General features: G+C 38.9%; 2 gene segments (V, D, J or C); both read right to left on the bottom strand.

The window, feature by feature from the left end:
* Positions 1–424: 424 nt before the first annotated feature.
* On the bottom strand, positions 425–8,460 carry LOC115819405 (Ig heavy chain C region, membrane-bound form-like). The segment is given in 7 exon segments: positions 425–652; positions 2,197–2,345; positions 2,540–2,827; positions 5,590–5,880; positions 7,329–7,622; positions 7,772–8,083; positions 8,223–8,460. Coding segments are annotated over 7 exon segments (1,800 nt in total).
* A 3,401-nt stretch (positions 8,461–11,861) lies between these two features.
* LOC115819406 (Ig mu chain C region membrane-bound form-like) lies at positions 11,862–17,250 on the bottom strand (the record flags this gene model as incomplete). The annotated part of the segment is given in 5 exon segments: positions 11,862–12,298; positions 12,444–12,737; positions 13,065–13,397; positions 14,748–15,053; positions 17,196–17,250. Coding segments are annotated over 5 exon segments (1,365 nt in total), but the record flags the coding sequence as incomplete, so codon positions are not given.
* Positions 17,251–27,984: the final 10,734 nt, after the last annotated feature.

Genomic DNA, 27,984 nt, shown 5'->3' on the forward strand with positions numbered 1-27,984 from the left:
GTTTCATATAAGTACTCCTTGGTTTCCCCTGTTTCTTTGTGTTGGCATTGTTTGGATTTTTCCTCCAGGTCACGTTTATTTTCTTGTTCTGCCATGGTTCTGTTCTGGGGTCTGTGAGTCTTTGAAATTCTTGTTTACTTTAAATAAACAGAAAAATTGATCTGCATGTGCATCCAGCCTCTTTCTAGAGACGTGACAGTTTTCTTGCGTACTTGGAGCTGGATGCCATTCTAGAGGCACCTTTCCTTGGACCGGGACTGGAACCAGCACCAGTGCTATTCGGCCTTAATGATAGCGGTGTTGGACTGGCCGTGGGCTCCAGGTCAACAGCAGACTGCTGTTGCTCCAGCTTCTCCGGTGTATTGAACCTATTACATAGTAGTATAGATCCAAGGAGCTGAGTAGTACGGGAGAAGTTTCTACCTCATTTCTTGTCACCCTGGAAGACAATCCAGGTTTCCGAGGGAGCAGGTGTGGAACAGATCTGTGCCTTGGGTTTGGCTACAAACCTGGGCCAGGGATCCTGTTCATGGGACGGCAGCTCTAGCTCTATGGGACCATGCCAGGGAAGCATGGTGTTGTTGTCAGGAATGTGGGAGGCTTCTGTGGCCAGCAGATCGAGTAGTCGCTCATCCTCTTGGAACTGGTAGATCTTGGGGATCCACGTTTGGCGATTTTTTTTGGCTCAGCTGAAGGAATCCAGAGCAGTCTGGAAGAGAAGTGAGTGGTGGCATTGATATACCATGTAACTGCAGGTTCAGTTACAAGATAGCAGAGTCTCTACGCTTGGTGTTTTCTTCCTTGTATCCCCTTCTAACCAACTCACGGACAATCGATCTCTGTTGGTCTACGAAAGACCTTTACATTTATTCCTTAATGGACTCTGCAGTGGCAAATAACAAGTCCATAAAACAAATCCGGTAAAACAAACAACACTGTGTTCAAGTGGATCTATACACCTTGGCACATCACTTCCATGTCACATTTTCAATTGATGTAAAGCTTGATGTAAAGGAGCTTAAGATGGTATTGAGCCCGATGTATTGATGAGCCATATAACTGTGCAAAACTGAAAAAGTCAGTTAACCATTGCGGTGGTATCTGTGGTATCTGAATGAACCTCATGCTGCTGAATCCATCAAATTTAAATACATTTCAGTCAATTTTGACACAAATAAGTCTGTAAGAAATGTGGGATTGAGTGTGTCTAAAGTGGGAAGCTAGTTAGCTGTAGGTGGAAGGCCAGGCTGGTCAAACTATAAGCTAAAAAGATTTTCGTAAACCATAATTTCAATTAGCATGTTCCCCTCATATGATTCAAGAGGCCCATTCAGACTAGTTCTGTGCAAGACACTGTCCTCTGAAACTTAATATTATCAACCACTGTGTTTAGACAGCATTTCAGAGTTCATGAGTTCCTAATTGTCAAAGGGTTCTTTCACAAACTTCAACTTAAATTCTTTGGACTGTATTGTTTTCTGCTTTACAATCTGAAATCATCCAGAAAAGGCAGATAATAATGTTAATCATAACATTTATTATTAAACCTTTATGTAAACAAACATGAGGTGTTTGTTTTGGAGTGTGTAAAGAAATGGGTGTTTCATGGAAATGGATGTTTCACTTGGCTGTAATTTGCTGTAAAGGGAAAACCATGACACACACCATTAACACCTTGTACAATCTATTTAATTTTTCCGTGATGTCTTTTTGGCTGCACCTTTGAACTCACTGATCCATATTAACATTTACTAATGTTTGCATTTTTAAGCTTAATTCAAATGTAGAATTTTCTAGAGCAAAATTAAAGAGACAGACAGCAGACTTCTGGCAGACGAGTTGTATTTGTCAAATATCAAATAAAAAGCAAGCAATGCAAAAGACTGCACATCAAAATCTTAGAAAATCAGTGCAAGGACTGTCTTACAGCTAACTGATAAACAACAATCCAGTTCATGCAATGACTAACGATTATCTTCGCTCCTCCTAAAATGAAAAGTGCATTTACGGTGCCCCACTGGACATTGCATTGGCATGAGCAGAATACAGCTACTCTAAGGTATACAGTATAGTTGACAGAGGATGAGACAAATACTCAAATTGAGACATTCAGATGGTGTTGAAACATAACAGAGGACTACTTGAATGGGCATTTAACCAAGTCTTCATAAAGTGACTTGATCATGCAGTCTTCACCTTCACCAGTGTTACTGAGCATCCATAGATTAGAGAGAAAAAGAAGAGGACGAGGAAGGCACATGCCAAGTTCCAGGTTTCCTCTGCTGTATCGTTTAGGATCTCATCAGCCTTATTGTCATCAAAGTATATGCTCTCCTCAATGATTTCTTCAAAAAAGAAAGTATATCCAATGTTAATTATTTATTATCCATTTAGAACATGGAGTGAGGGTAGTACAATCATACAGTCAGTCACAAGGCACAATCATGACATGATTAGAGTGCTCAATTTTTTTTCCCTAAAGGAATTATATTTTTTGTGACACTGCTGCAGATCTATTGTATTGAAGAATGACGGGTACCTGGTTTGGAGACATTGAATAAGAAAATGCCAGTGGTGTGGTTGATCCTGCAGGTATACACTGCTCCAGGTGCCCAATCTGAGGGCAGAAGACGCAGGCGACTATACACAATGAATTTTCCATCTGACCCTTTTGCCGGGTCGCTGACAGTGAAGTCAGATTGCTCAAAGTCGCTGTTCAGTAACCAGGTGATGGTGATGTCAGATGGACTGTAACCAAACGCCATACACACCAGCTCCCCGGGACCTTGTAGTAAAGTTGCAGAGGGACTGGAGGGAGTCACTGAGGCTAAAAGAGGAGAGAGAGATTAAGGGAGACAATTGTGGCCAAGGAAGAAAGAGGACAAAAAAATCCATAGAGATATGTAGGAGTGTTAGTAGTTAGTGGAAGTTTATTGATAATCACATCTTTGTTTTTAGTATACTGTAGCTTGAGTGATACTCTGCAGTTATACTGATTCTATCACACATTGTCTTTATCAGATAGAATCCCACTTGAAAAAACATTCTCGGATCAGTTTTCCCAAAGAACATGTTGTTAGTAGACCTTGTGCATGGCCTCAGCTGGCCTAAGTGCTGTGGATAAAATAAGTCAATACTCAGGCTGCAATTCCAGATACACTGGTATGTAAACATTATGTGACTTCCAATAATACATGTCTCTACCTTGCTACAAAAAAAAAGACGGACAGAAAATATAAATTTAGGTACCGTTGTAAAATATGTAGAAAAGCACAGACAAAAGCATTTGGTGAGTAAAAATTCAAAGAAAGAACATTGTGTCTTTGTGTGCACCTACCATAAACATTGTTAACTGTGCTAATGATTGGCTGCTTGGATGACTCATGAGAAACCACACAGGAGTAATTGCCTTCACGTTGATCTGATGCTGGTAATGTCAGCGTGCTGTGCATGGAGTACGCTGTTTTCGCATTGTCTGATTTGACAGGGCTGTTGGTGAATCGAGACTTCTCTAGGCGCTTCCCATCCAGCTCCCAGTTCACAATGACATCAGAAGGGAAAAAGCCTGTGATGATGCACAGTAGAGTGGCATCTCTGGAGCTTGCAAGATCAGCATCAGAGGGTCTAATAATTTTAAGGCTTGGGCGCTTGGGATCTGCAGAAAAATGTGAAAACATGCCAACAAGGATCAACGAGTGCCAAATGTCCTATTTTTGTGGCACTGAGTGATTATAAAAGTGCAGAATCTGTCTGTTTCATGCTACTGAGTGATTATAACAGGCAGAAAGAGTTACTATGTTACTGAATGAGTGTAAATGCGTTCAGAAAATCAGTTTTACTGTAGAGTCACTCACTTTTAGATTTTGAGATGCTGCGCTCCAGCGTTCTGTTGTAACAGAAGTGTTTGAACTCACAGGAAATAGGAGTATGTGCATGCCATGTGCTTGCTGGAACCTTTAAGATGCTCTGCACACTCTCAGTCCCATTGCCATGGTTTTTGGGTTGCTGTGTAGTCATGTTGTCCTTTGAAGTAGCGGTGTTGTTCACTCTCCAATCGATGGAAAAGTCCCTTATGTGCTGTCCAATCACCAGACAAGTAATAGGTACCTGACTCCCAGATTGCAAATCACCAAGAGAGGGACCAAGCAGATACACCTCAGCCATCTGATACGATGGTGCAATCACTGAGACATGAAAAATAGGATGAGTGGCATGTGGAGGTATTGTGGACAGAAAAAAAAAAATCTTACAAGTTTAAATGTGAAGTAGACAAGAGACTTGGTTAAACAAATCTAGTCCTGGAGGTACAAAGTCCTAATGGTTGTTTTCCTAACCACAAACTTACGGGCTGATTTTTGACTTGAAACACATTTACGGATTCTTCCGCTAAAAGAGACCGCAGTGATAGGTAGACATGATAAGAGACAATGTGGCCCCCAAGGAGCGCATTTCAGGATTCCTAAATAAGAGGAGCTTCTGTGTCCATAAGCAGTGTTACCCTATCACAACTTTATTTGCCCCACCCCTGAGGTGCACACACATTTGTGCTGTGTACTGCAGTTTTGACAAAGGAATTTTAACATAGTGGCTTAACATCGGGAAATGTAAATGGAAATTTTCTTGACTCTCTTTTTCATGAAAACAATCAGTTTTGTTAATTGTACAATTATTGAGTACTTGGGTATTAGGAATTACCTGTGCAGACACTGATGATCTTTTTTATGGGTTTCTCAAGGACAGGATCATTGACCTCACAGGTGAACTGTGACCCTTGGTACCAATCTTGCTTTTTTACTGAAACCTCACTGGTCACAGTCACCCGTCCATCTTTGCCCACTGTAGTTTTAGTGGTTGCATCAATATTTTGCCCAGATTTTGGGAGCCATTGGAGCTTTGGACTGAATCCTGTTCCAGAACACAAAAGTTTCTGGTGCTCAGAACCTGGTGTCTCACTACTGGGTTTCACAGAGAGTTCCACAACAGGATCACCTGGAACACATCATAATTGCCCAAGTTGTCATTTGTGAAGTTTACCAGAAATAGGAATTGGCCTAATAGTCAGTACATACACAGTAAAACAGACTCAAAACATTTGCAAGCCCAAGAGATACAATTAAAGATATGAAAACAGTTCTCACCAAACAAATTTGAAATGGGACTGGACAACCATTCACTGGTTGGGCTTTTGAGAACTTTGCAGGTAAACTGGTTGTTTTTTTGGTATTTGGAATTAGGAACAGTAAACAGTGTGGTCAAAGAGTGCAGCTCATTGGACTCAGAAAGATCTATATACTGGGCTTCGGGATGATCTTCTCCGTTAACCTGGAAGGTGATGGAGACCTCACCAGAGGAGATGTTTCCCACAACGCACTCCAACACAGCACTGTTATTCTTCAGAAACTCTGAGAAAGACCTCCTGATCACCACTGTAGGAGATTCCTTCACAGATTCTAAAGATGAAAAAACACAGATATTAGTATTATTCAGTTAATTTGTTTTCAGTGTATTTGCACACATTTGACAGATTCTGATGTTTGACTTTGTTCTGTTTGAGAGACTCAAGTGTATGTTGCATTCGGGCTGCCTGACCTTTTAATGTGATGGTCTTCTGTACTTTAAAACACTGATGCACAGCTTTGCATGTTAGAGTTGTCAGTGTATTCCATTCATTTTTGGACAGTGTCAGGTTGCTGATAATGCTTTGAGTTTCACTGTTTGCATGTATGATTGATGTCTTATCCTCAAGTCCATTCTTAAGCCATGAAACTTTAGTGCCGTATGGGGCATGCACCACACAAGCAGCTGTGACTTCTTCCTGTGTCATAACATTCCGCAGTGATGGTCTCTCAATGTGAATGGATGGTGAGGAGAACTGATGAACTGAAATAGCATGTTTCAAAATTTTAACGAGAAAAGAAATCTTTCTTTTGTCCTTTACCACTGGTACTTGTGTGAATGGTGTAGCCATAACAAAAAAGTGAAAATTCTTTGATTATCCAGACATGGATTACCTGAACAAACACTGATACCCTTCTTTATAGTTTTCAGAAGGTCAGGATCATTGACCTCACAGGATGAACTGTGACCCTTGGTTCCAATCTTGCTTTTTTATTGAAACCTCACTGGTAATAGTCACACGTCCATCTTGGCCCATTGTAATTTCAGTGGTTGCATCAATATTTTGCCCAGATTTTGGGAGCCATTGGAGCTTTGGATTGAATCCTGCTCCAGAGCACAAAAGTTTCTGGTGCTCAGAACCTGGTGTCTCACTACTGGGTTTCACAGAGAGTTCCACAACAGGATCCCCTGGAACACATCATAATTGCCCAAGCTGTCATTTGTGAAGTTTACCAGAAATAGGAATTGGCCTAATAGTCAGTACATACATAGTAAAACAGACTCAAAACATTTGCAAGCCCAAGAGATACAATTAAAGATATGAAAACAGTTCTCACCAAACAAATTTGAAATGGGACTGGACAGCCACGTACTGGTTGGGCTTTTGAGAACTTTGCAGGTAAACTGGTTGTTTTTTTGGTATTTGGAATTAGGAACAGTAAACAGTGTGGTCAAAGAGTGCAGCTCATTGGACTCAGAAAGATCTATATACTGGGCTTCGGGATGATCTTCTCCGTTAACCTGGAAGGTGATGGAGACCTCACCAGAGGAGATGTTTCCCACAACGCACTCCAACACAGCACTGTTATTCTTCAGAAACTCTGAGAAAGACCTCCTGATCACCACTGTAGGAGATTCCTTCACAGATTCTAAAGATGAAAAAACACAGATATTAGTATTATTCAGTTAATTTGTTTTCAGTGTATTTGCACACATTTGACAGATTCTGAAGTTTGACTTTGTTCAGTTTGAGAGACTCAAGTGTATGTTGCATTCGGGCTGCCTGACCTTTTAATGTGATGGTCTTCTGTACTTTAAAACACTGATGCACAGCTTTGCATGTTAGAGTTGTCAGTGTATTCCATTCATTTTTGGACAGTGTCAGGTTGCTGATAATGCTTTGAGTTTCACTGTTTGCATGTATGATTGATGTCTTATCCTCAAGTCCATTCTTAAGCCATGAAACTTTAGTGCCGTATGGGGCATGCACCACACAAGCAGCTGTGACTTCTTCCTGTGTCATAATATTCCGCAGTGATGGTCTCTCAATGTGAATGGATGGTGAGGAGAACTGATGAACTGAAATAGCATGTTTCAAAATTTTAACTAGAAAAGAAATCTTTCTTTTGTCCTTTAACACTGGTACTTGTGTGAATGGTGTAGCCATAACAAAAAAGTAAAATTTCTTTGATTATCCAGACATGGATTACCTGAACAAACACTGATATCCTTCTTTATAGTTTTCAGAAGGTCAGGATCATTGACCTCACAGGTGAACTGTGACCCTTGGTTCCAATCTTGCTTTTTTACTGAAACCTCACTGGTAATAGTCACACGTCCATCTTTGCCCATTGTAATTTCAGTGGTTGCATCAATATTTTGCCCAGATTTTGAGAGCCATTTAATCTTTGGATTGAATCCTGTTCCAGAGCACAAAAGTTTCTGGGACTCAGAACCTGGTGTCTCACTACTGGGTTTCACAGAGAGTTCCACAACAGGATCACCTGGAACACATCATAATTGCCCAAGTTGTCATTTGTGAAGTTTACCAGAAATAAGAATTGGCCTAATAGTCAGTACATACATAGTAAAACAGACTCAAAACATTTGCAAGCCCAAGAGACACAATTAAAGATATGAAAACAGTTCTCACCAAACAAATTTGAAATGGGACTGGACAACCATTCACTGGTTGGGCTTTTGAGAACTTTGCAGGTAAACTGGTTGTTTTTTTGGTATTTGGAATTAGGAACAGTAAATAGTGTGGTTAAAGAGTGCAGCTCATTGGACTCAGAAAGATCTATATACTGGGCTTCGGGATGATCTTCTCCGTTGACCTGGAAGGTGATGGAGACCTCACCAGAGGAGATGTTTCCCACAACGCACTCCAACATAGCACTGTTATTCTTCAGAAACTCTGAGAAAGACCTCCTGATCACCACTGTAGGAGATTCCTTCACAGATTCTAAAGATGAAAAAACACAGATATTAGTATTATTCAGTTAATTTGTTTTCAGTGTATTTGCACACATTTGACAGATTCTGAAGTTTGACTTTGTTCTGTTTGAGAGACTCAAGTGTATGTTGCATTCGGGCTGCCTGACCTTTTAATGTGATGGTCTTCTGTACTTCTTTAAAACACGGATGCACAGCTTTGCATGTTAGAGTTGTCAGTGTATTCCATTTATTTTTGGACAGTGTCAGGTTGCTGATAATGCTTTGAGTTTCACTGTTTGCGTGCATGATTGATGTCTTATCCTCAAGTCCATTCTTAAGCCATGAAACTTTAGTGCCGTATGGGGCATGCACCACACAAGCAGCTGTGACTTTTTCCTGTGTCATAATATTCCGCAGTGATGGTCTCTTGATGTCAATGGATGGTGAGGAGAACTGATGAACTAAAATAGGAAGTGTTTTGTTACTCTTTCTTTATCATCTTTGCTTAATGTAAAAAACAGCCTTAGTGATTTTATTTGCGTATGGATAGAGGAAAAGCATTCTGTAAGCTCAGAACAAAACCCAGACCAATGATTTGAAGCATTCCATTTTAGTTTCATGCTGCGTGGAAGCTAATGTCGCAGGACACTTTCATAGGTAGTTTTCTATGACAGTTTTAGAGGAATTGACAGATGCATATCCTTCCTAATTTTGTAACTGTGTTCTACTCAACTGTATTCAGTTTTATTGAATGTTATCTATACCGTGCCCGCTTCTTGATTAATTAAAAAACAATTATTAATTTTAAAGCACTTACCTTTACACAAACTGATTGAGTCACTGAATTGCTTGCTTTTGTGATCTGCTTTACAGGTGTACTCTGTTCCTTGAGTCCACTGCATTGAATTCACCTCTATATTACTGCTTTTGCTGTATAATGTCTCATTCCTTTCATGAGTTTGTAGCTTAGTGTCCGTTACAACTGCTCTGGAAGGTTGTCCATTTTCTTCCCATTTTATGTCAATATTTTCAGGGTAAAAAGCATTCAGAGAGCACATCAGCTGTACTTTCGAATCATCAACAAACTTGCTCCACAGTGTGATCTTAGGCTCAACCACCGGCTCAACTAAAAATTTACAAAGAGGGACAGATTAATTTTTATGTATTTTATTTAAAAACTGGCACTGGTTAGTATGTATGCTGTATGTCAGATAGATATGGTTCAACTTTATCTTAAAAAAAAAATCAATTGCCACTGTTGTTAAACTAGGGACTATTTTCATTACGGTAGTTTCAGGTGTGCTCTACAGAGGAAAAAGATGAAGGGCAAAGGAAGGAGTGCAGAACAAGCTTCAGTGAGCACAGAAAACATTAAATGGAAACAGTGAACAGAAAGCAACAGATTTTCCCAAAATAGTCTACAAATACACTCCAAGGCAGAACGGAAACCCCCACACTTCACTACATGTGTAACAATCAGAATTTGAGGCCACCTGCACCGGATGAGGTTTGTCATTTGCATGGATCGTTATAAATTTTCACATGTACTATTATGTAATTTACATTTCATATGATAAACTCTTTATGCTTTGATTGAACCTCTCCAAGTTACATTAGATAAACTGACTTCCGTACAAAGATAAGGGTGTGTTTTCCTCATATAATGAAAAAAGTCGGCTCTTGCATGCCGAGATCAACTAAAGTATTTGTTGTCCATGAACAGCAACACAAACCCAAACACAAACACAAACATAAATAATCACTCACCATCACACACACATCCACACATGCACATACACCCTTAAAAACATATTGATTTATGCAGCTGAGCATTTCAAAGGCACAATATGTCAGCATCAATTAAAAGAGTCAGTCTTGTGTTTTGTAGTTATAGAAAACTTTATTGAACACAAAAGTTTGTTAAGGAAAGGCTGTGAATATTTACAGAAGTAAAATTCAAATTAACTGACGGTCATACTACCAAAGAATAAAAGTCAGTCCACTTGACAGAAAGACAGAATTTGTGGGGAGAAAGAGTTGAACCTTCAAACTCTTGAGTCATTTCACCTAAAAAATAAACAAACAAAAGAACCCCCCATTAAATTTACTCTTATTCACTCTTGACTGGATACATTCTTTAAAGAAGATGATCATGTTTGGGTTTGATTCTTACCTTAATCATAGTTGCTCCAATGCTGTAGAAGAGGGTAATGAGGAAGAGGAAGATGAAGGTAAAAGCAGTATTTGCCATATTGTTGTCCTCTGTGTCTCCAGGATCACAGAAGGCAGCCTCAGCATGCACAAGGCATTCTGGCAAAACAAATGCGGAGTTGCACATAAGAAAAGGAACATTTTCTGAACCACACAAAGCCCCCTCTTTTAAACCATATGGTTTCTTCACTTTGGTAGATAGGTGTTACAATAAAGACAATTAGTATTTAAGTGATATGATTAAAGTAATGAGATCAATAACTATCCACCTCTGAAATTGTTCATTGTGTCATGTCTTTGTCTACAAAGCACTGAATTGAACAATTTAAATTAGAACTGAAATGAAAGATTTATTGTTGTCTTCCACTTTTTTTCACCAATGTCACTATAAATATGATAGTGTTGATTTATTTAATAATTATGAAATACTCAAATGTATATTGAATTTTCTCATTTTTTTCAGTGTAACCAATTATTAATTAAAATTCAGTATAACCCATTAATTGGTTCATAAACTGATTCACTAATGTAATCATAGGTTAACTGAATGAAAGACTCATGTGAGCTCATGATGTGTCATTTTCCTAACCCAGGTCTGTAATAATGAAAATGAGAATCATGACACTGACCTGATTCAGTCCCACCTCAAAGGGTGAGGGCTGCTATTGTTAAACAAAAGGTTATGGACTTACATTTAAATGTGTACATTTTATATTTAAAGTATTATTTCGTTGTATGGCTGTACTATTTACAACGAAGGAACTTTTTAAATGATTTTCAAAATTGCTTTTGTAGATGCAAAAGTGACCGTGACTTGCTAGGAGAAGGACGAAAGTGGTAGTATCATATATAATGTGTCTTGGCTTGTTTCCAGTGAGTCAGAACCAAAATCCCTATTTGCAGAAACTTAATGAAACTGAGTGAATATGGACAGAAGTGAACTGATCGGTCCCAAAATCAACACAAGACAAAGCATCACTGACACTGTCAATATGACAACACATAAACAAACACAGAAACTGAGCAGAAATTAATAATATATGTTTTGCAGTTATCTTCCTGCACCCTTCCTGTTTAGTGTTCAGTATTTCTTCTCTGCAGTCTGTAATCATTTCATTTAAACTGCATAATTCTAGGGAAATGCATGGGGAAACAATGACCACACTGGACTAATATGCCTGTAGATCATGTTGTTCAGATGCAATTCAATACAGGTTAAATGGTTATAGTACTGTGTTCTGGTACATGGAGCATCAAAATGTGCTTGGTCTTTGCAGTGATAAAATGACTTTTCCTCACTGAGGTGATTCCCTGCCATACTAAACTTCTAAACTTCTAAAGTGTAAATTTAACCTCATTTCTTACATTTTTGGAGTGACACAAAACACACATGTAATAATTGATTTACGAATTGCAGGGGACATATGCTTGATTCCTTTTTATTATTGTTTCAATGTTAATTATGCATTTAAACAAATAAAGCACACAAAGCTGTTACAGAGAGACACCAAGACACAACTCAAACAGTTGTGGAGAAAAAAAAGAATCACATACACACACGCACACACACACAGACACTCACACACACACACACAAACGCACATAAAGCATAACACTACTAAGCATGAGTCAGCACAGTCACCAAACACACAGTGTTAATTTCCTGAATCTTTGCAGATCTTTGGCATATTCAAGGCAGATTTCTGTGAGCTTTTGTCAATGGTTCTGGTTGTAATGCTCACTGTCTCACCAGTCTCATGGTACACTTGACAAGTGTAGACATTGCCCTTCTCCCAAAGAGAAGTGTCAAATGTAAGCTGGCCATAGACTGAAAAGAGGCCTTTGCTCTGCAACACATTGGTTGTTTTCTGCTCGTATTCCTGTGTTTTATCAACAGGTTCATCGTTAACAAGCCAAGACACAACCACCTCCCTTGGGAAGAAATGTTTCACATAGCAGATCAGGGTCACTTTGCCATTTGTCTGTTCTGGAGGTGGAAGCAAGTAAACAGAGGGACAGCGATACTCTCCTCCTGAAACCATGAGAAGACAGTTAATATCTATACATTTCCTTCTAGAAGGACCAAAATCTACCCCATCAAAAGACCATATTACTGAGAATCATCTTCTTCCAAACTACAGAGTTCAGGATGTGCAAGACACAGAACACTGGCCTACCGTTTTCTCTCCGGTATGTTAAAGATTCAGGATTAACGAATCCCTTGTGGTGAACTTCACATGTGAATGTTAAAGCATTCCAGTCTTCATAGGAGATGTGAGTTGTTGAAATTGTTGAGTCCTGGCCATGTGTAGTATCAGAAACACGGACATCTTCACCAGATTTCCATGTGATTTTATCCACCATAACAGGACAGCCGGAGACAACACATTTAAGAGAACCAGCTTTCTCTTTCAGCATGTCCTCAGCAGTGGGTGGAATGATTTCAATCTTGGGTTCACAGGCACAGTGAACTGCATGAAGGCAACAAATATGTTATGTCATACATGTATATATCTAGATAGGAAAATCTGACTGGTAATTAACAAAATTTGTGTTTGTCATATGATACATCCATTATCCAAGGTAAATTTCATCAGAGAGCATTTCCCCCTATTACTTAAAGAATTAAAAATAAAGAAATGGCAAGTTTAGGTCCATAGCAACTTTCTAAGTAGTCCAAAAGTATTATTTGATCCTTCAAAATTGTGCATTTGTTTCAACAAACAATTAAATTTTTTTAATTTTTACTAAGTTACAATTAAAACTGTCATTTAATATGAATATATGGGTACACTCACCGGTTGAGGATTTAGCCTCTTTGAACAAGGTCTTGTCCTGTTGTTTAAACTCGCACCTAACTGTAGGAGTTGCTGGATAATTCCATGCACTTGAATCGAGTTGCAAAACGCTAGTAGCCGTATACAAGGTGTGCATTCCATTCTTTTCCTCTTTTATAGATGTACTAAAGATGTACTTTTTGTCTGTCACCTCCTCATTGTTTTTTAGCCACTTAAACGAGTGTTCTTTAGGAGAAAAATCTTTGGCTAAGCAGACGTAGGTAGCTGTTCCCTTAGCTAGCTCCGTTTCAGAAGGATTTGTTAGGTACAGAGATGCAGACTGCTTGTGCACAGCTGAAAAACAAACAAACACAGATATGTAAGCAGCAGCTAGCAAATTAAAAAAAAATCTGCAGTTGGAGTTAGCCGTTCCGCTTGTTGCCACAGTACACTGAGACACCAATCCATCTTTTTGTCTGAATCACAATGAAAAGGTTAAAAGATTACAGGTTATTGTGGCAACTGACAAACACATGCAGATAAGAAGCGAAGGCAAAAATGACAGAGCTGATATTCTAACATGTGGATTAAGCCTGGACAGATGGGTTATGCAGATAAACTGGAGGGTCTCTAACTTTTTTCTAAACTTACTGACAATGTGCTCACTCAACCATTTTATATATATATATATATTTATATATAGTTTTTGTATTTATATATACAGTTTTTGTTTTTTGTAAATGTTTGTGTATTTTGTTGTCGTTGTGTTTTGGCCCATCATCAGACTGTATGAAGACCTCCAAAATCTGTTTATGAACATAAATTTACACTTTCTATCTTCTGAGGCAAGGGTAATTGTTTTCTCATGTGCTGAAATACATAAATTATATTCTCACAAGCAGGCATTGTTCTAGGCTCAATTTAGATCTTAACAGAATACACAATGTCCTATTCTGAAGACTTGTGTTTTCTTTGCGAAACATTCCATTACAACAATTAAAGGTGGAGATACCTATCAGAACTGTGTCCTGCCATGGAAACATGAAAATCCATGCATAACATGGCTACTGACACAAAACACTTGCATCAAGAGAAAGGGTAGGAGGAAAAACTGCCCATGTAAGTAACAGGCTACATTAGTGTGAGAGCTTGGCTTCTTACAGAAAAAAGTGTATGGAAAACACACATCTATCTATTTATTATATTTAAATGATGTAATAGTGTGTCTCTGTGCTAATGTTAAACCAGATATGCTCATTGTACCAAGAAAATGTTATACATTAAACTAGTGTAACGTCAGTTTAAGAGATATGATTGCTATCAGAGAAGTGCATTGTGAGGCATTCTTTTTCTTTTTCAGATCGGTGTAACTGTTAACACAATTAATACATGGAATTGATCAAAGTGATTAAATATTGCTATCTGTGGCTTTTTTTGTGCCGACGACAGTTCTGCATCAGTGCTAAGGCTCCAACAGCCACAAATAAGTAATGAAAGGTTTTTAGACACCGCTCTTGGACTGCTAGAAAACGGACTTGTAAGCTGAATACAATACGATATAATACAATACGTGTACGTAACTGATTAGTTAAAAGCCTATGTAATGTAAAAGTTAAGCTAACAGCAGATGAAAATAGAATTCATCAGTTTAAAAATAGAAAAACAAACAAACAAACACACAAACAAACAAACAGAAAAACTTACTTGCTGGCTCCAAGATAGTTTCTTTGATCACTCCTGCACCCTCCGCGACGCACTTGAACGGTTTCCGATCTTTCCAATCCTGTGCTTTAACATTCACGTGGCTGATTTTGGTGTATGCTCCATTTTTCTGAACTGCGGGGTACTGGACAATATCAGACAAGGCGGTCCCAGAGCCATCGGTCCACTTAAAGTTGACGGAATCGGCCGGCGAAAATCCAGATGTCATGCATCCGATGGTGTAGAACCCGCCTGAAGATGGGCCACATGGCAAAAGTCCAAAGATCGACTTTGGTGGTGACTGAACACCTTGGGAAAAATCAGAAATATCGTGTTTAATGTACACCGAATGTACATGGCAAATAGCCTATGTAAATGAATATATATATTATTTATACATTTATAAACACACCCACACCCACATATATAAATAAAAAATATTAATATTAAATATTAATATATAAATAAACGAAATGAAATGTGCACATTCGTGTAAACGGAGGAAACGAAAAATCTCGAAGTGGTAAAACATTTATTTCTACTTATCACTTTGCTCTGTTAGGCCATCAGCGTGCTGCTACCCCAGCAATCAATTGCCCAGTCACACAACGTTTAAATTGAATTAAAATGTTAACATCCTTAACTAGAGTGGTTATTTCATCTTTATCCCTTAACCATAGGAACTGAACTCAAAGTCAACGAATTGAAACTGAACGCATTAATTGCCCACGGCGCAATATGAAAACGGGCAGCTTCAAAAGACTTATAAAAATACATGAAATATTTGTAGATCTTACCTGGGAAAAGGAGCTAAAAATTGCAAGGCAATACATTTTATATGTTTTGAATTAACTGCAGAATATATTAATAACAACACGCTTCATTTGGTACCGTATAACTCCACCAGACAATTATTGAATACCACAGGTTTGTTACAAGTAGTTAATTATTTTAGATTTATAAAATATTCCATTTTAACAAGTAATCGCGTGATAGCAGAGGCGTAATAGGTAACGTGAATTGCTTCTGTTTGCTAGATTTTTTAAGCATAATTGGAGACTCCTTATCAGCTATTTTTTTGTCTTATCAATTCAACTAGAAAAATATTTTAAAATTTGAACGCATTTTGAGGTGTTCAAATGGACAGACAGGCCCATTACATCTAAGACGAATGCTGCAGTTTTGAATGGAAAATACACAGTAAATACACTACATAATAAATAACTAAGTGAGCCAATAAATGAATAAACATCCGACAATAAGAACCGAGCCTTACCGGATGAAACAGTGACCGTTGTTCCCTTTCCCCAATAATCGAAAGCCGAGTCACAGTATGAGGTGCCATATCATTCACCGTGCAAAACCCGATTATTTCAACTGATCGCACATAGGCCTAAGTGATTTTATGTTAGGGTTTGAAGTTTAAAAGTTAAATCCACAGCGTCCGTTGTTTCGCCTAATACTTCGACTATAACGTCGCTTTCCGAAATAAAAGTTGTTTGCCTGAGAAGCTCAAAACATTTTATTCGCTTTCACAACGACACTTTGATCATTCTGCTTTTCCCATAATTAAAAACTTTGTTTCATTTAAAGATTTCAGCATTTCATCGTTCAAACACACTGTCTGCAGACCGGTTTTCTACATGCCGCCTCCACATTCATCATAAACTATTTCGTACAGAAGGTTCGAGACAGCTTAAAATATAAGGTCCTTAGATTAACATGAAATTTCATTTTCAAAGTTAGAGATGCGTTTTAGGCTACGTAGAGTGGCACTAAGAAAATAATGTGTTTTCAAGGAGAGCAGCATAATCTATAAATACCTTTCCCCCTTTAAAGGCGCATTAAACAATTCCAAAATTTGCGTGTGAGGACGGCTGATATGTCATTTTAACATTAGAAAGTTCAAGGTTCTTAAGGAGATTGTGCCAGCCAATTAAATGCTGATTGCAACAGTCAAAGGCAGTTAACGCCTAAAATATACTAAATACATTAGATACATTCAATATATTAAAGTATATCAGAAAATAAGAGAGACACGTGTAAAGCAGACACATTAAACCATCTGACCAGATGAAGCCATGTCCGTTAACGTGCCTTTTCCTCAGTAGTCATCAAGTTCATGAAAAACTACGTGCTACAAGAACATCTGTTTGACATGACATTAACAATTGGGTCGACTTTGTCTATTGTTTGCCGTAGCTTATTATTTTAAGCTTCAACTTTGAACGGTTGGCAACTAGAAATGCTACCGAACATTTTTTCCTATGAACAAATTTTGAGATACATTTCGAAATGATATCAAGAAGTGTTTCTTATACAAGGCTGCCTGACAAATTTTAAGGAATGCGAATACTGGTTGAATCAGTTTTCAGATTACTAAATGCACTTTGCCAAAACTTGAAATATGGCACATAATTATTCTTACAGACATTGGTGATTACGTCTTACCGGTTGAAACCGTGACCATTGTTCCTTTTCCCCAGTAGTCGAAAGCATTGTCACAGTGAAACGAATAATATCACTCACCATACAAATAAGGGATCGAATAAACTGAACGAGTCAGTTTTTTCAAAAACAAAGCAAAACAGGGTAATTAACCCAATAGCAGAGGTGCCTTCGTCTTTAATATTTCTTATTTTATCAAGAAAAAAAAGTCTCGAAAACGAAGTTTGATCAAAACTAAAACGTTTTAAGTGGTTCGTTCTCAACGACGAACTGTCAGTCACTTTAAACTCAATAAAAATATTACCAATTTAGTTTTTTTTTTTAACTGAAAAAGCAAAATTTCACCAGTAAGGTTCTCGATTATTGACACTTACCAGAAGTTACGGTCACTTTGGTCCCCTTCCCCCAGTATTCGAAGTGGATATGGACTCCATTTGTCTCACACTGCTATAGTCAATACTATTGATCTCTCTGTATCGTTCATCTCCTGCATTTACAACGAATTTCATACAGGGGCGTGTCTACGGGTGGGCTGGGGTGGGCGTTGCCCAACCAGAGATAAGCCATTCATTGTGTTGTCTCTGAAAATTTTGTCAGAGCTATATGTGTTCATTGAACTTGTGTATGTAAGTAATCTGTTAAAAAAAAGAAGCCATAAAAACTGCGGGATGGAGGTTGGGTGCTTGAGAAAAAATGTGTGGTCTCTGAGAATGAGGAAAACTTTCTTTTTTTACAGCATACAAAGTTGAAGCATAGAGATAATCAAGTTATCCACTGACTATATGCCGTATAGATAGCACTCCAGTGTCAACAAAAATAAACCTTGTGGTAAACCACTGTGGACTACATCGAAAAGTGAATGAATTGTTATTAGGAGATAAAAGCATTTTGTTTGATAGCATGATCATTTTGTTCTTAAGGAGTCTACATGAAACGTATATATAGTTAGCTCCATAAGAATTTGGACAGGGACACAATTTTTGTAATTTGCCTCTTAACAGCACCAAAATGGATCTGAAATGAAGCAATCAAGATGTGATTGAAGTGAAGACTTTAAGCTTTAATTCAAGGGGTTTAACAAAATATTGCATTAATTGTTTAGGAATTACAGCCATTTTTATACATAGTTGCTCTATTTTCAAAGGCTCAAAACTAATTGGATGAACTAACATGATTACAAATATAAGTATTATTTTTAATACTTTGATGAAAACCCTTTGCAGTCAATGACTGCCTGAAGTCTGGAGCCCATGGACATCACCAAATGCTGAGTTTCCTCCCATGAGATGCTTTGCCAGGCCTTTACTGCAGCTGCCTGCTTGTTTGTGGGTCTTTCTGCCTTCAGTTTTGTCGTCAGTAAGTGAAAAGCATGTTCAAGTGGGTTGAGGTCCAGTGACTGACTTGAACAATATTACTTTTCTTTGCCTTGAAAAGCTGTTGTGTTGCCTTCACAGTATATTTTGGGTCATTATCCATCTGTACTGTGAAGCGCCGTCCTATCAGTTTTGCAGCATTTGGCTGAATCTGAGCAGATAGTATAGTCCTATACACTTCAGAATTCATCCTGCTAATTCTATCAGCAGTCACATCATCAATAAACACCAGTGACCAAGCTCCATTGGCAGTTTTCATCTGTCCAAGGACTCTTGTTCCAGAACTGAGCAGGCTTTTTTAGATGTTTTGTGGCAAAGTCTAATCTGGCCTTTCTGTTCTTGAGTGTAACCAGTGGTTTCTGCCTTGTGGTAAACCCTCTGTATTTACATTCATGAAGGTGTCTCTTGATTGTAGACTTTGGCAATGATACACATACGTCCTCGAGAGTGTTCTTGACTTGGCTAGATGTTGTGAAGGGGTTTTTCTCTCCACCAAGGCCTTTTGGTGTTGCTGAGCTCGACAGTACAATCTTTCTTTTTGAAAATGTACCAAATTGTTGACTTAGCCACTCTTAAAGTTTCTGCTATCTATCCGATAGGTTTTTGTCTTTTCAGCCTAATGATAGCCTCTGTCACTTGCATTGACATCTCTTTGGACCGCACATTGAGAGTTCCCATGAAAAGCTACCAAATGCAAATTCAACACTTGGAATCAACTCCAGACCTTTTATCTGCTTAATTTGTCATGAAATAATGAGAGAGCAGGCCACACATAGCCATGAAACTGTTTGTCAGTCAATTGTCCAATTAGTTTTGGGCCTCTGAAAATACAGGGACTATGTGTAAAAAAAATGGCTGTAATTCCTAAACGATTAATGCATTATTTTTGTTAAACCCCTTGAATGAAAGCTGAAAGAAGAAGAAGAAGAAGAAGAAGAAGAAGAAGAAGAAGAATCCTCTTCCAACATACACCCCTTCAAGTGAATGAACTCAACTTCACCTAAGTTGCAGTTAATACCCGTATTTAGGCTTACAAAGCTTTTAATTAATTAATTAATTTTTTTTTACCAAATCACGGATTTTACCACAGGACGGATTTGGGTTTAAGGTAACTTTGGAAGAGCAAATTTGCATGAACATGAGAATGGACGAGGCACCTTTAATAATGAACAGGCCTGTCTGAGGAATCAAGTGCTAGAGAATGTGCATGCCCCTACTGGACACCAGGGTGTTGAGTGTACTTTATGACTGCTGAGACATAGGAGCCTTTGGGTTGGAATGTCTGAGGACATTGAGCTCTGGGTTAAGAAGTGTCAGAGGTATGTATTGAGTAAAATGCCTCAACCTAAAATTCATCCACAAATGAAAACATTCAATGCGACAAGGGCACTGGAATTTGTTGCAATAAATTTCAATTTGCTTGAGCCTGCAGCAGATGATTGGTAATGATCAAAACATTCCCCCAATGTTTTTACAAGCTCATGCAATCATTTCCCAAATGTGATCAAAAGACAGATATGACAGTAAAGTGCTCGTAAAGGAGTTGTGCTATGGAGACTTAAACCAAGGACAGGATTTTGAAAGTGAAGCGATAGTGGAACTGTTCAAATGAGGCGGATTCAAGAAAAATCATATTACACCTCATAATCCGGAGGGCAATGCCAAAAGTTACTGGTCAAATAGAATCTAACATGAGCTGATATTCTGACAAGAACAGCAGTGGCCAGGGTATCTGCCAGAACTGGTTTATGTGTGAAATGTGACCCCACTGGGGTTTTCCTTATTATTTGGCGTGGATCCCTATGTATAGAGTGAGGAGCTCGGACACCCGGGAGGAGCTTGGAGTAGAGCCGCTGCTCCTCCGCATTGAAAGGAGCCAGTTGAGGTGGTTCGGGCACCTAGTCAGGATGCCTCCTGGGCGCCTCCCTATGGAGGTGTTCTGGGTGTGACCAACTGGGAGGAGACCCCAGGGAAGACCCAGGACACGTTGGGAGAAATATATATCTCGGCTGGCCTGGGAACGCCTTGGGATCCCCCAGGAGGAGCTGGTGGATGTAGCCGGGGAAAGGGATGTCTGGGCTACCCTCCTCAGCCTGCTGCCACCGCAACCCGGTCCCGGATAAGCGGGAGAAAATAATGATGATGATGAGGAGGAGGAGGAGGAGGATCCTTATGTGTGGATCCTTATATGTGTGCATAACAAGTAAGTAAAGGCCTAATTGTGTTCCCTTGTGGGAACATGAAACCCACATGTTTATATTTAAGACCAAAGAGACTCAAGTCACTCTTCAAGAAGACATAAAACTGCTTTCTTTCACAAATAAAAACATGCTAATCTAGGAATAAATTGTATTTTAACTGGACAACTGAAGTCCTTTGAAACTTGTAGACTTTTGCTGTTTATCTTTTAACACAGGTGTACAGGGCCTAATTCCAGAATAAGTCACGCAGCACTATGCACTTCAGGTATGTTCTGACCCATAGGGTATTTTAGTGGTGCTCCCTTTCACAGAAAAAAATACACCGTATATACTCAATAAAATTAAGGCAACGGATTACAAACAATTTTATTAACTATATATAAGTATGCTTGGTATTGAGTTAATATAAATGAAATAAGACCCTTTAGCTATCCATTTAATATGAGTAGATTCAAATAGAAAACAAAAATGAATTACTTTACACCTAAACAATAATATTGAATTAATATGAAAAACAGCAACTTCTAAATTTGTGAATAGTACTAATACAAATTCATTTAATTCTACATGTTTCAAGTTTCAAGCTTATTTAGAGCCTGATATCACTATTTAAAGTCTCAGGGGGCTTTGCATGTCCACAACAAACAAAGCAGGACAGAACCCCCTGACTTAATCCCCATAGTGCGCTTGAAAAAACTCCCCCAAAACCCAGTTTTAACAGGGAAAAAAATGGAAGAAATCTTGAGAGGGACCACAGAGAGAGAGAGAGAGAGAGAGAGGAAACTCCTTCTTTGCCAGACAGCTGAGCAACAGGTGCTGACCCAGTGGGCAATCACAAGTAATACAATCATACTATAAAAGAGAACACACTAGCAGAGGAGGCTGACAAGGAGGAATGAAGAGGACAGAGGGGAGCAGGGCACACCTGCACAGCAAAATCGGAACTGTTAATTGGTGTGAACTTTCCAGTGAAAATGATTTTGAGTTGATGGATGTTGATTTGGGTGTTTTTTTTAGCACTTGCAGTGTTGAAACAGCTCTGGGGGCGGTGCAGAGCCAGCCAGACGCATAAGCGAACTAAGCAGCTGCTTAGGGTCCCCATGGCCACCAGAAGGGCCTAAGAGTGCTTGAAATGTCCCACAAGAAAGGTTGTTTTTTTTGTAATATATTATATCAATGGTAATCATACAAAAACGCAATATTGTGTTAACAGGCTGGCTAGATGATATTTTTAATTTAATCAGTTTCTGCTGTGGTGGCACGGTGGCGCAGTGGGTAGCGCTGTTGCCTCACAGCAAGAAGGTTTTGGGTTTGGTTCCCGGCTGGGTGCTCAGGGTCCTTTCTGTGTGGAGTTTGCATGTTCTCCCCGTGTCTGCGTGGGTTTCCTCCGGGAGCTCCGGTTTCCTCCCACAGTCCAAAGACATGCAGGTTAGGTGAATTGGAGACACTAAATTGCCCTTAGGTGTGAGTGTGTTTGTCTGTGTGTCTGCCCTGTGATGGACTGGCGACCTGTCCAGGGTGTTTCCCCGCCTTTCGCCCTATGTGCGCTGGGATAGGCTCCAGCACCCCCCACGACCCTAATCAGGATAAGCGGCTTAGATAATGAGTGAGTGAGTGAGTTTCTGCTGCCTCTGTCAGAGCTGGTGTCACATTCATGTGACGCTAACTGCATTTTGATGCAAGCACGGTCAGTCAGGCTAATCTTAGGTCACAGTCCCCTCCTCTGCATCGATGGAAAAAGCAGCAAAAAAGTAATGTAATAAGGACATACCCTACTGTTTATCTAAGTTATTTGATTTTACTTGTAGTCAATTATTGTTGTTATGATGGAGTATTAGGGCCACATTGAGAAAAATAATTCTGATAGTTCAAGAATAAGGCCACAATATTACGAGAATAAAGTTGTAATTTTACAGTGAAAAGGCATAATATTATGAGAATAAAGTTGTAATTTTAGGCTACGTGTCATTTTAGAAGGGAAATATCAGAAGAGCAGCTTGCCGTCTGGCTTAAAATGAGCAACAGAACTATAAACCTGTGTTGACTCAACAAGTAAACCACATTTATCAAATGTTTGATGATTAGATGATTAAGTAAAGTTACCTGTTGACTGATGAAGCCTGAGACAAACACCAGTTGCCAGAGGCAGGTTCAGACTGCCATTGACTGTGCTCTCACCTGTTTTGTTTCGTTGCTGGTATATTTTCCTAACAATTATGTTTTTTTTTCCCTCCTCAAAATTTTAATATTTTTACTCTCATAAGATTATGATTTTTCTAATAAAATTATGACTTCATTCTCGTAATATTAAAACTTTTCTCTTGAAATATTATTTTTTTTCTCAATTACAGCTTTATTCTCATAATATTACAACCTTACTCTCAAAATCTCAGATATTGTTCTTTTTACCTCAATATGGCCCTGTTTATGAGGTAATTAGGTAGGGCTAGCTCGTGTAGGTTGGGGCAGTAAACAGGATGGTGTGTTTGTCAGGGCACAGGAATGAGGATGAAGAGACGAAATTGTTTCATTGAACTGTACTGTGATCCAGCAGTATTCAATCGTACAGTATAATACTCAGTATTGGCAGCAGTCTGAAATAATACATAAATCAACATTAAGCACTGGCATCTTTGGCAGCAACAGGACATGAACGATTGTAAACATGAATGAAGAAATGCCTATATCGCCAAAATCAGAGCCTCCGGGACTCATTCAAACACAAACACAAGCATATCAGTGGACACTGCAATTTCTCCTTTAGCGGAAACGGTAACCTAGAGTTTCGTGAGCTTACTCCTCAGAGAAATGAACAAACTCTCATGTATGTATCATTGTTACATAAAAACGACGGGGACACATACGACGGATAATTGTCCCACTTAGTGTACAAATGTGGTAGAACGCAGTCTCCTTGATAGCTGACTTAATATTTCTCAAATCAATCACAACGTGAACATCGCGACATTAGCAATATCTCCTATCTTGCTAGATACAAGTGCATGGCTAAACTTACCAGATATGAACATAGCAACGACGCAACGGGCACTTACTTTCCGTCATTGACTCAGCACTCGAATTTCAGAAACTGGATCACACAAGAAGAAATAAGAGGATCAGTTATCCCAGGTAAATAAATCTAATTATAGTACAGGTTGAACTTAGGCACTCGTGCCCTTTACACAATAGCAGAAAAAACTGGCAAATTATATACGTCATCTCTTGCAACCAGAGGACGTCTGTCTTAAAGTGGCAAGCGCCAATAAACGTCAGAGCCTTTTATACAGGCCCTAATACTCCGTCATATGTTGCACGTTACAATTTTTTTTAAACCAAAAGCAATTAAAGTGGGTAACTTGTTTACAGTAAATGCACTCTCTGCTGGTTTATTTTGTTACTTTTCAGTACACCACGTTCAGTATGCCACTTAGTACTGTATCACTTTTAATATTAAAGTACAAATTAACACCAGACCACTCTTGTGAGTTTGCTACTGTCGGAGAAATAATATGTTGCCTTAAGATAATCATTGTAGCAATCACGATAAACACTTTAACAATCATGTAATGATTTTTATAGGGGTGAATAAATGTAATCTTTTGAACTAGAAACTGTAACTATACAATCTTTTGTATTAGAAGACATATCAAGCTCTTTGTATTAAAAAAGAAGAGGTCTGTGAGGCCCTTAAAGGGCTGCATGTGAGATAAGGAAGGGGCCTCTGCCGGTGCGTTGTGGTCATTAACAACGCATGTAGATGGTGAAACATTCAAGATTACATGGTATGTCTTATTCCACTAATGTGAGGGGCAGTAAATATTGGTGACAACTTATGCTTGCTGTAAAGGGAGAATATTTAATAACGCTGTATTGCAGAGTGGATGGGGAATCTGTGAGGCTGGGCCGGCAGAGGCACCCAACCGCAAAGAGATGAGGCAATGCAGATCCTTTTTTGGGGAATTGATAAGAATATGTACAAGAATCAATGCTGTCGGGCGGACACTGTGCAGCTTTCAGAAAGAAAAGGACATTTGTTAACCTTAAGTGTTCCCTAGTAATTAAAGTTGTGTAAACTCTCTCCCTCTTTTTCACCCTTCCTTATCTATTTCTATCACCCTCACTCTGCCTCTCTATCCCCATCCCCTTTGATCCCAGTTCTCTCTTTTATGGCCCAGGCCTCCCTGCGTTCAGGACCAATGTGCATCAAAACAGTAACCCCCCCATGTAACACCTAACAGAGACCAGGCTCGATGTTTTTGCGCAGCAACCCTCGGACCATTTGGTCAAATGCTGATAACATTTAATTGCGAGGGAGACTAGATCACCTCAGGAGGTTAGTCTCCCTGTGAGAATGGAATTCAGACCATGTCACGGGCCCCATCTGCATTACTCCACTCGGCTAGCCATGGGGCAGTGCTCTTTAAGCGAGTTCATTGCATGCACTCATCTTTCGTTACACAACAGGTTTTAATGTACTCTTTTTCTTGAAGTCACGGTGACAGTGTAGAAAACCTAGCGTCTGGAATATAGTATTTAAAAAGGTAAGAACTAAATATATTTACTTACACAACCTGGATATTTATTTGTTTATTAACCTATCTTGTGATAGCTTTGTCTGGCAAACACTGGTCACCGATGATTTTTTTTACATGATGGCAGACTGGCACCAAAAATAGCTTGGAACTCAGAGTGGTGGGGTTGAACGTAGCCGGCATTAGGTCATCTTGATATCTAGCAAGCTGATAGCCTTCCAGGCCCAGGGGTAAGAAAACCTGCTCAGTCACATAATATGTTAAGACTCCGTCTAAAGTTATGAAAAATATGGCTTTTGTCCATCCAACTGAATAGCAGAGACCAATAACATTTTTTTTCTAAGTATTTCTAAAGACCAGCATCAGCTGCAAACAGTGTGACATTAGAAATTTTGGGGTTAAGTGACAGGTTTTCCATTAGTAGATCACTATAATCTGCATGTAGCCTCTGGTAGGCTTCCGTAAATGGATGGTTGAGTATTTTTGAAGCTACCATAAATTCTGAAATAGTGGCTGAGGCTCAGTAGGAGACGGGCTATTATTAGAGACAAACCATTATTTAATATGTTACTCTTAACGGCAAGATCATAATGCAAATGAAACAGTGCAGACTGTTTTAAGTTTGTGTGCTATTGTGAAAACTACAACGTGAGATTGTTTAATTAAGCTGATGCAACATACACTGCATGGCCAAAAAAAAGTTGCACACTCTAATATTTCATTGCACTGCCTTTAGCTTTGCTTACGTCGCACATTTGCCATCGCATTGTCTTGACTACCCTATGCAATGTCACAACATTTATTTCTGTCCAGAGCGGGATTCATTTTTGGCCGAGATCTTGTTGACAACGGGAGAGTTGAAGCACTCCGTAAAGTCTTTTCCAGCACATCCCAAAGACTTCCAATGGGGTTAAGGTCAGGACCCTGTGGTGGCCAATTTATGTGTGACAATGATTCATCATGCTCCCTGAACCACTATTTCAGAATTTGAGCCTGAAAAATCTTGGCATTGTCATCCTGGAATATGCCAGTGCCATCAGGGGAGAAAATGTCCATTGGTGGGATAACCTGGTCATTCAGTACATTAAGGTATTCAGCTGACTTCATTTTATTGCCACATAATGTTGCTGACCCTAGAGCTGACCAACTGAAGCAACCCCAGATCATGACACTGCTCCAGAGGCTCCAGATTCAAATGGTGATTTTTTTTGGCCAGGCAGTGTACATATATGTATATTGCATTGACTTGTGTGCAATGTACAATAAAGTTTAGCACACATACCGCACAAAAGCGGATGTTTCATGAGCATTCAAACTGCAGAATTTTCGCAGATCATTTTAATGTATCAATATTACCTGGATTTGGAGAGAGAATGAAGAACAAAATTATCGACAGGTTTAAAAACATCTGTAGATATAGCAAATAATGCAATAGTTTGCAAAGAACAGTAATTCTATCACAGAATGAAACTGTTAATCATTTACCATACTACCTTACCTACGCCATCTAAAATCAGACATTTTATCCCTTCTGTGACTTTTTCCAAGTACCTTTAAGATGTGCCGTTATATGACATCGAGGAATAGAAATAATACATATAATGAAATAACGCACAGGAAATAGGAAGGAGAGAGTTTTGGCAGTGATGTCCCTGAATACTAGTAATCAGCCATTAACACACATAGTCCTACAGCAACCACAAGCCATGTGAGTTAGACCACTATTGGTATGGTATTTCTGTTAAAAAGTGAAACTAATAGCAAAGAGCGGTGAGCATAATTACCGTACGTTGTTGTACTGATGTAAATATTGCTGTGGAAATATGATGAATTTACCACCTGAGCCCTTCTGTGTTTTCTTTTTCATCCCGCCCGCATTTGGGACCAGCCTTTACTTGCCCAAACAGGCAGTAATTTGAGACCCGGCTTTTATTCGAGAATTTACGGTATATATTATGTAGCTCACAAAAGAAGCCTTTAGATTTTCATTCTGAAGCAGGGGTGGGGAAAATAAAAGCAGAAGTACTCTTGCAAAACATGCACTCTGAGCAGAGTTAAATTATCCTCCCTTAAAAATACTTAAGAGTAAAATAGTCGCTCATTTACAGTTTACAGAAACATTTACAGTTTACAGAAACTTTTTTTTTTGGCAAGAGTACTTCTGCTTTTACTTTTTCCACCCGTATTCTTAAGTGTTTGTTTCCTAGAGATTAGCTTCTGCCTCCTGATTATTTAGTACTGCCAGTGCAGGTAATTGGGGAATTTAACCATTTCTCTCAGAATTAATATTGTAGCATGTTGGGGGTAGAGGGGCAGAACGACCTGGCATGCATGGGGCGACGAACTGTAAATTAGCCCCAGTTCACTATTGTTCGTTCTTGTTTCCCCTTTTGTGTTTAGTCAAAGTGTATGTGTGTTGTTTTATCATGTTGTCATTTATGTGACAGTTTTATACCGTAACTGTACTTGTCTGCATGGATGAGGTGCCCTCCTATTGAAAAGTTAAGAAAGTTCTGTCAGAAAGTTAAATGTGTAATACTTCTGTTTCTCACTATCTGTGTTGCTGTTTGCTCTTGAAAGAGCATTGTTGAGCAATAGAAAAGAACATGAGTATTGTAAGAGAGACCACGTCCACCACAATGGTGTAATAACTCTCTCTGAAAGATCTGAAATAACCTTCTTAATA

This window comes from Chanos chanos, chromosome 8 (genome assembly GCF_902362185.1).
Source record: "Chanos chanos chromosome 8, fChaCha1.1, whole genome shotgun sequence".
Lineage (NCBI taxonomy): Eukaryota > Metazoa > Chordata > Actinopteri > Gonorynchiformes > Chanidae > Chanos > Chanos chanos.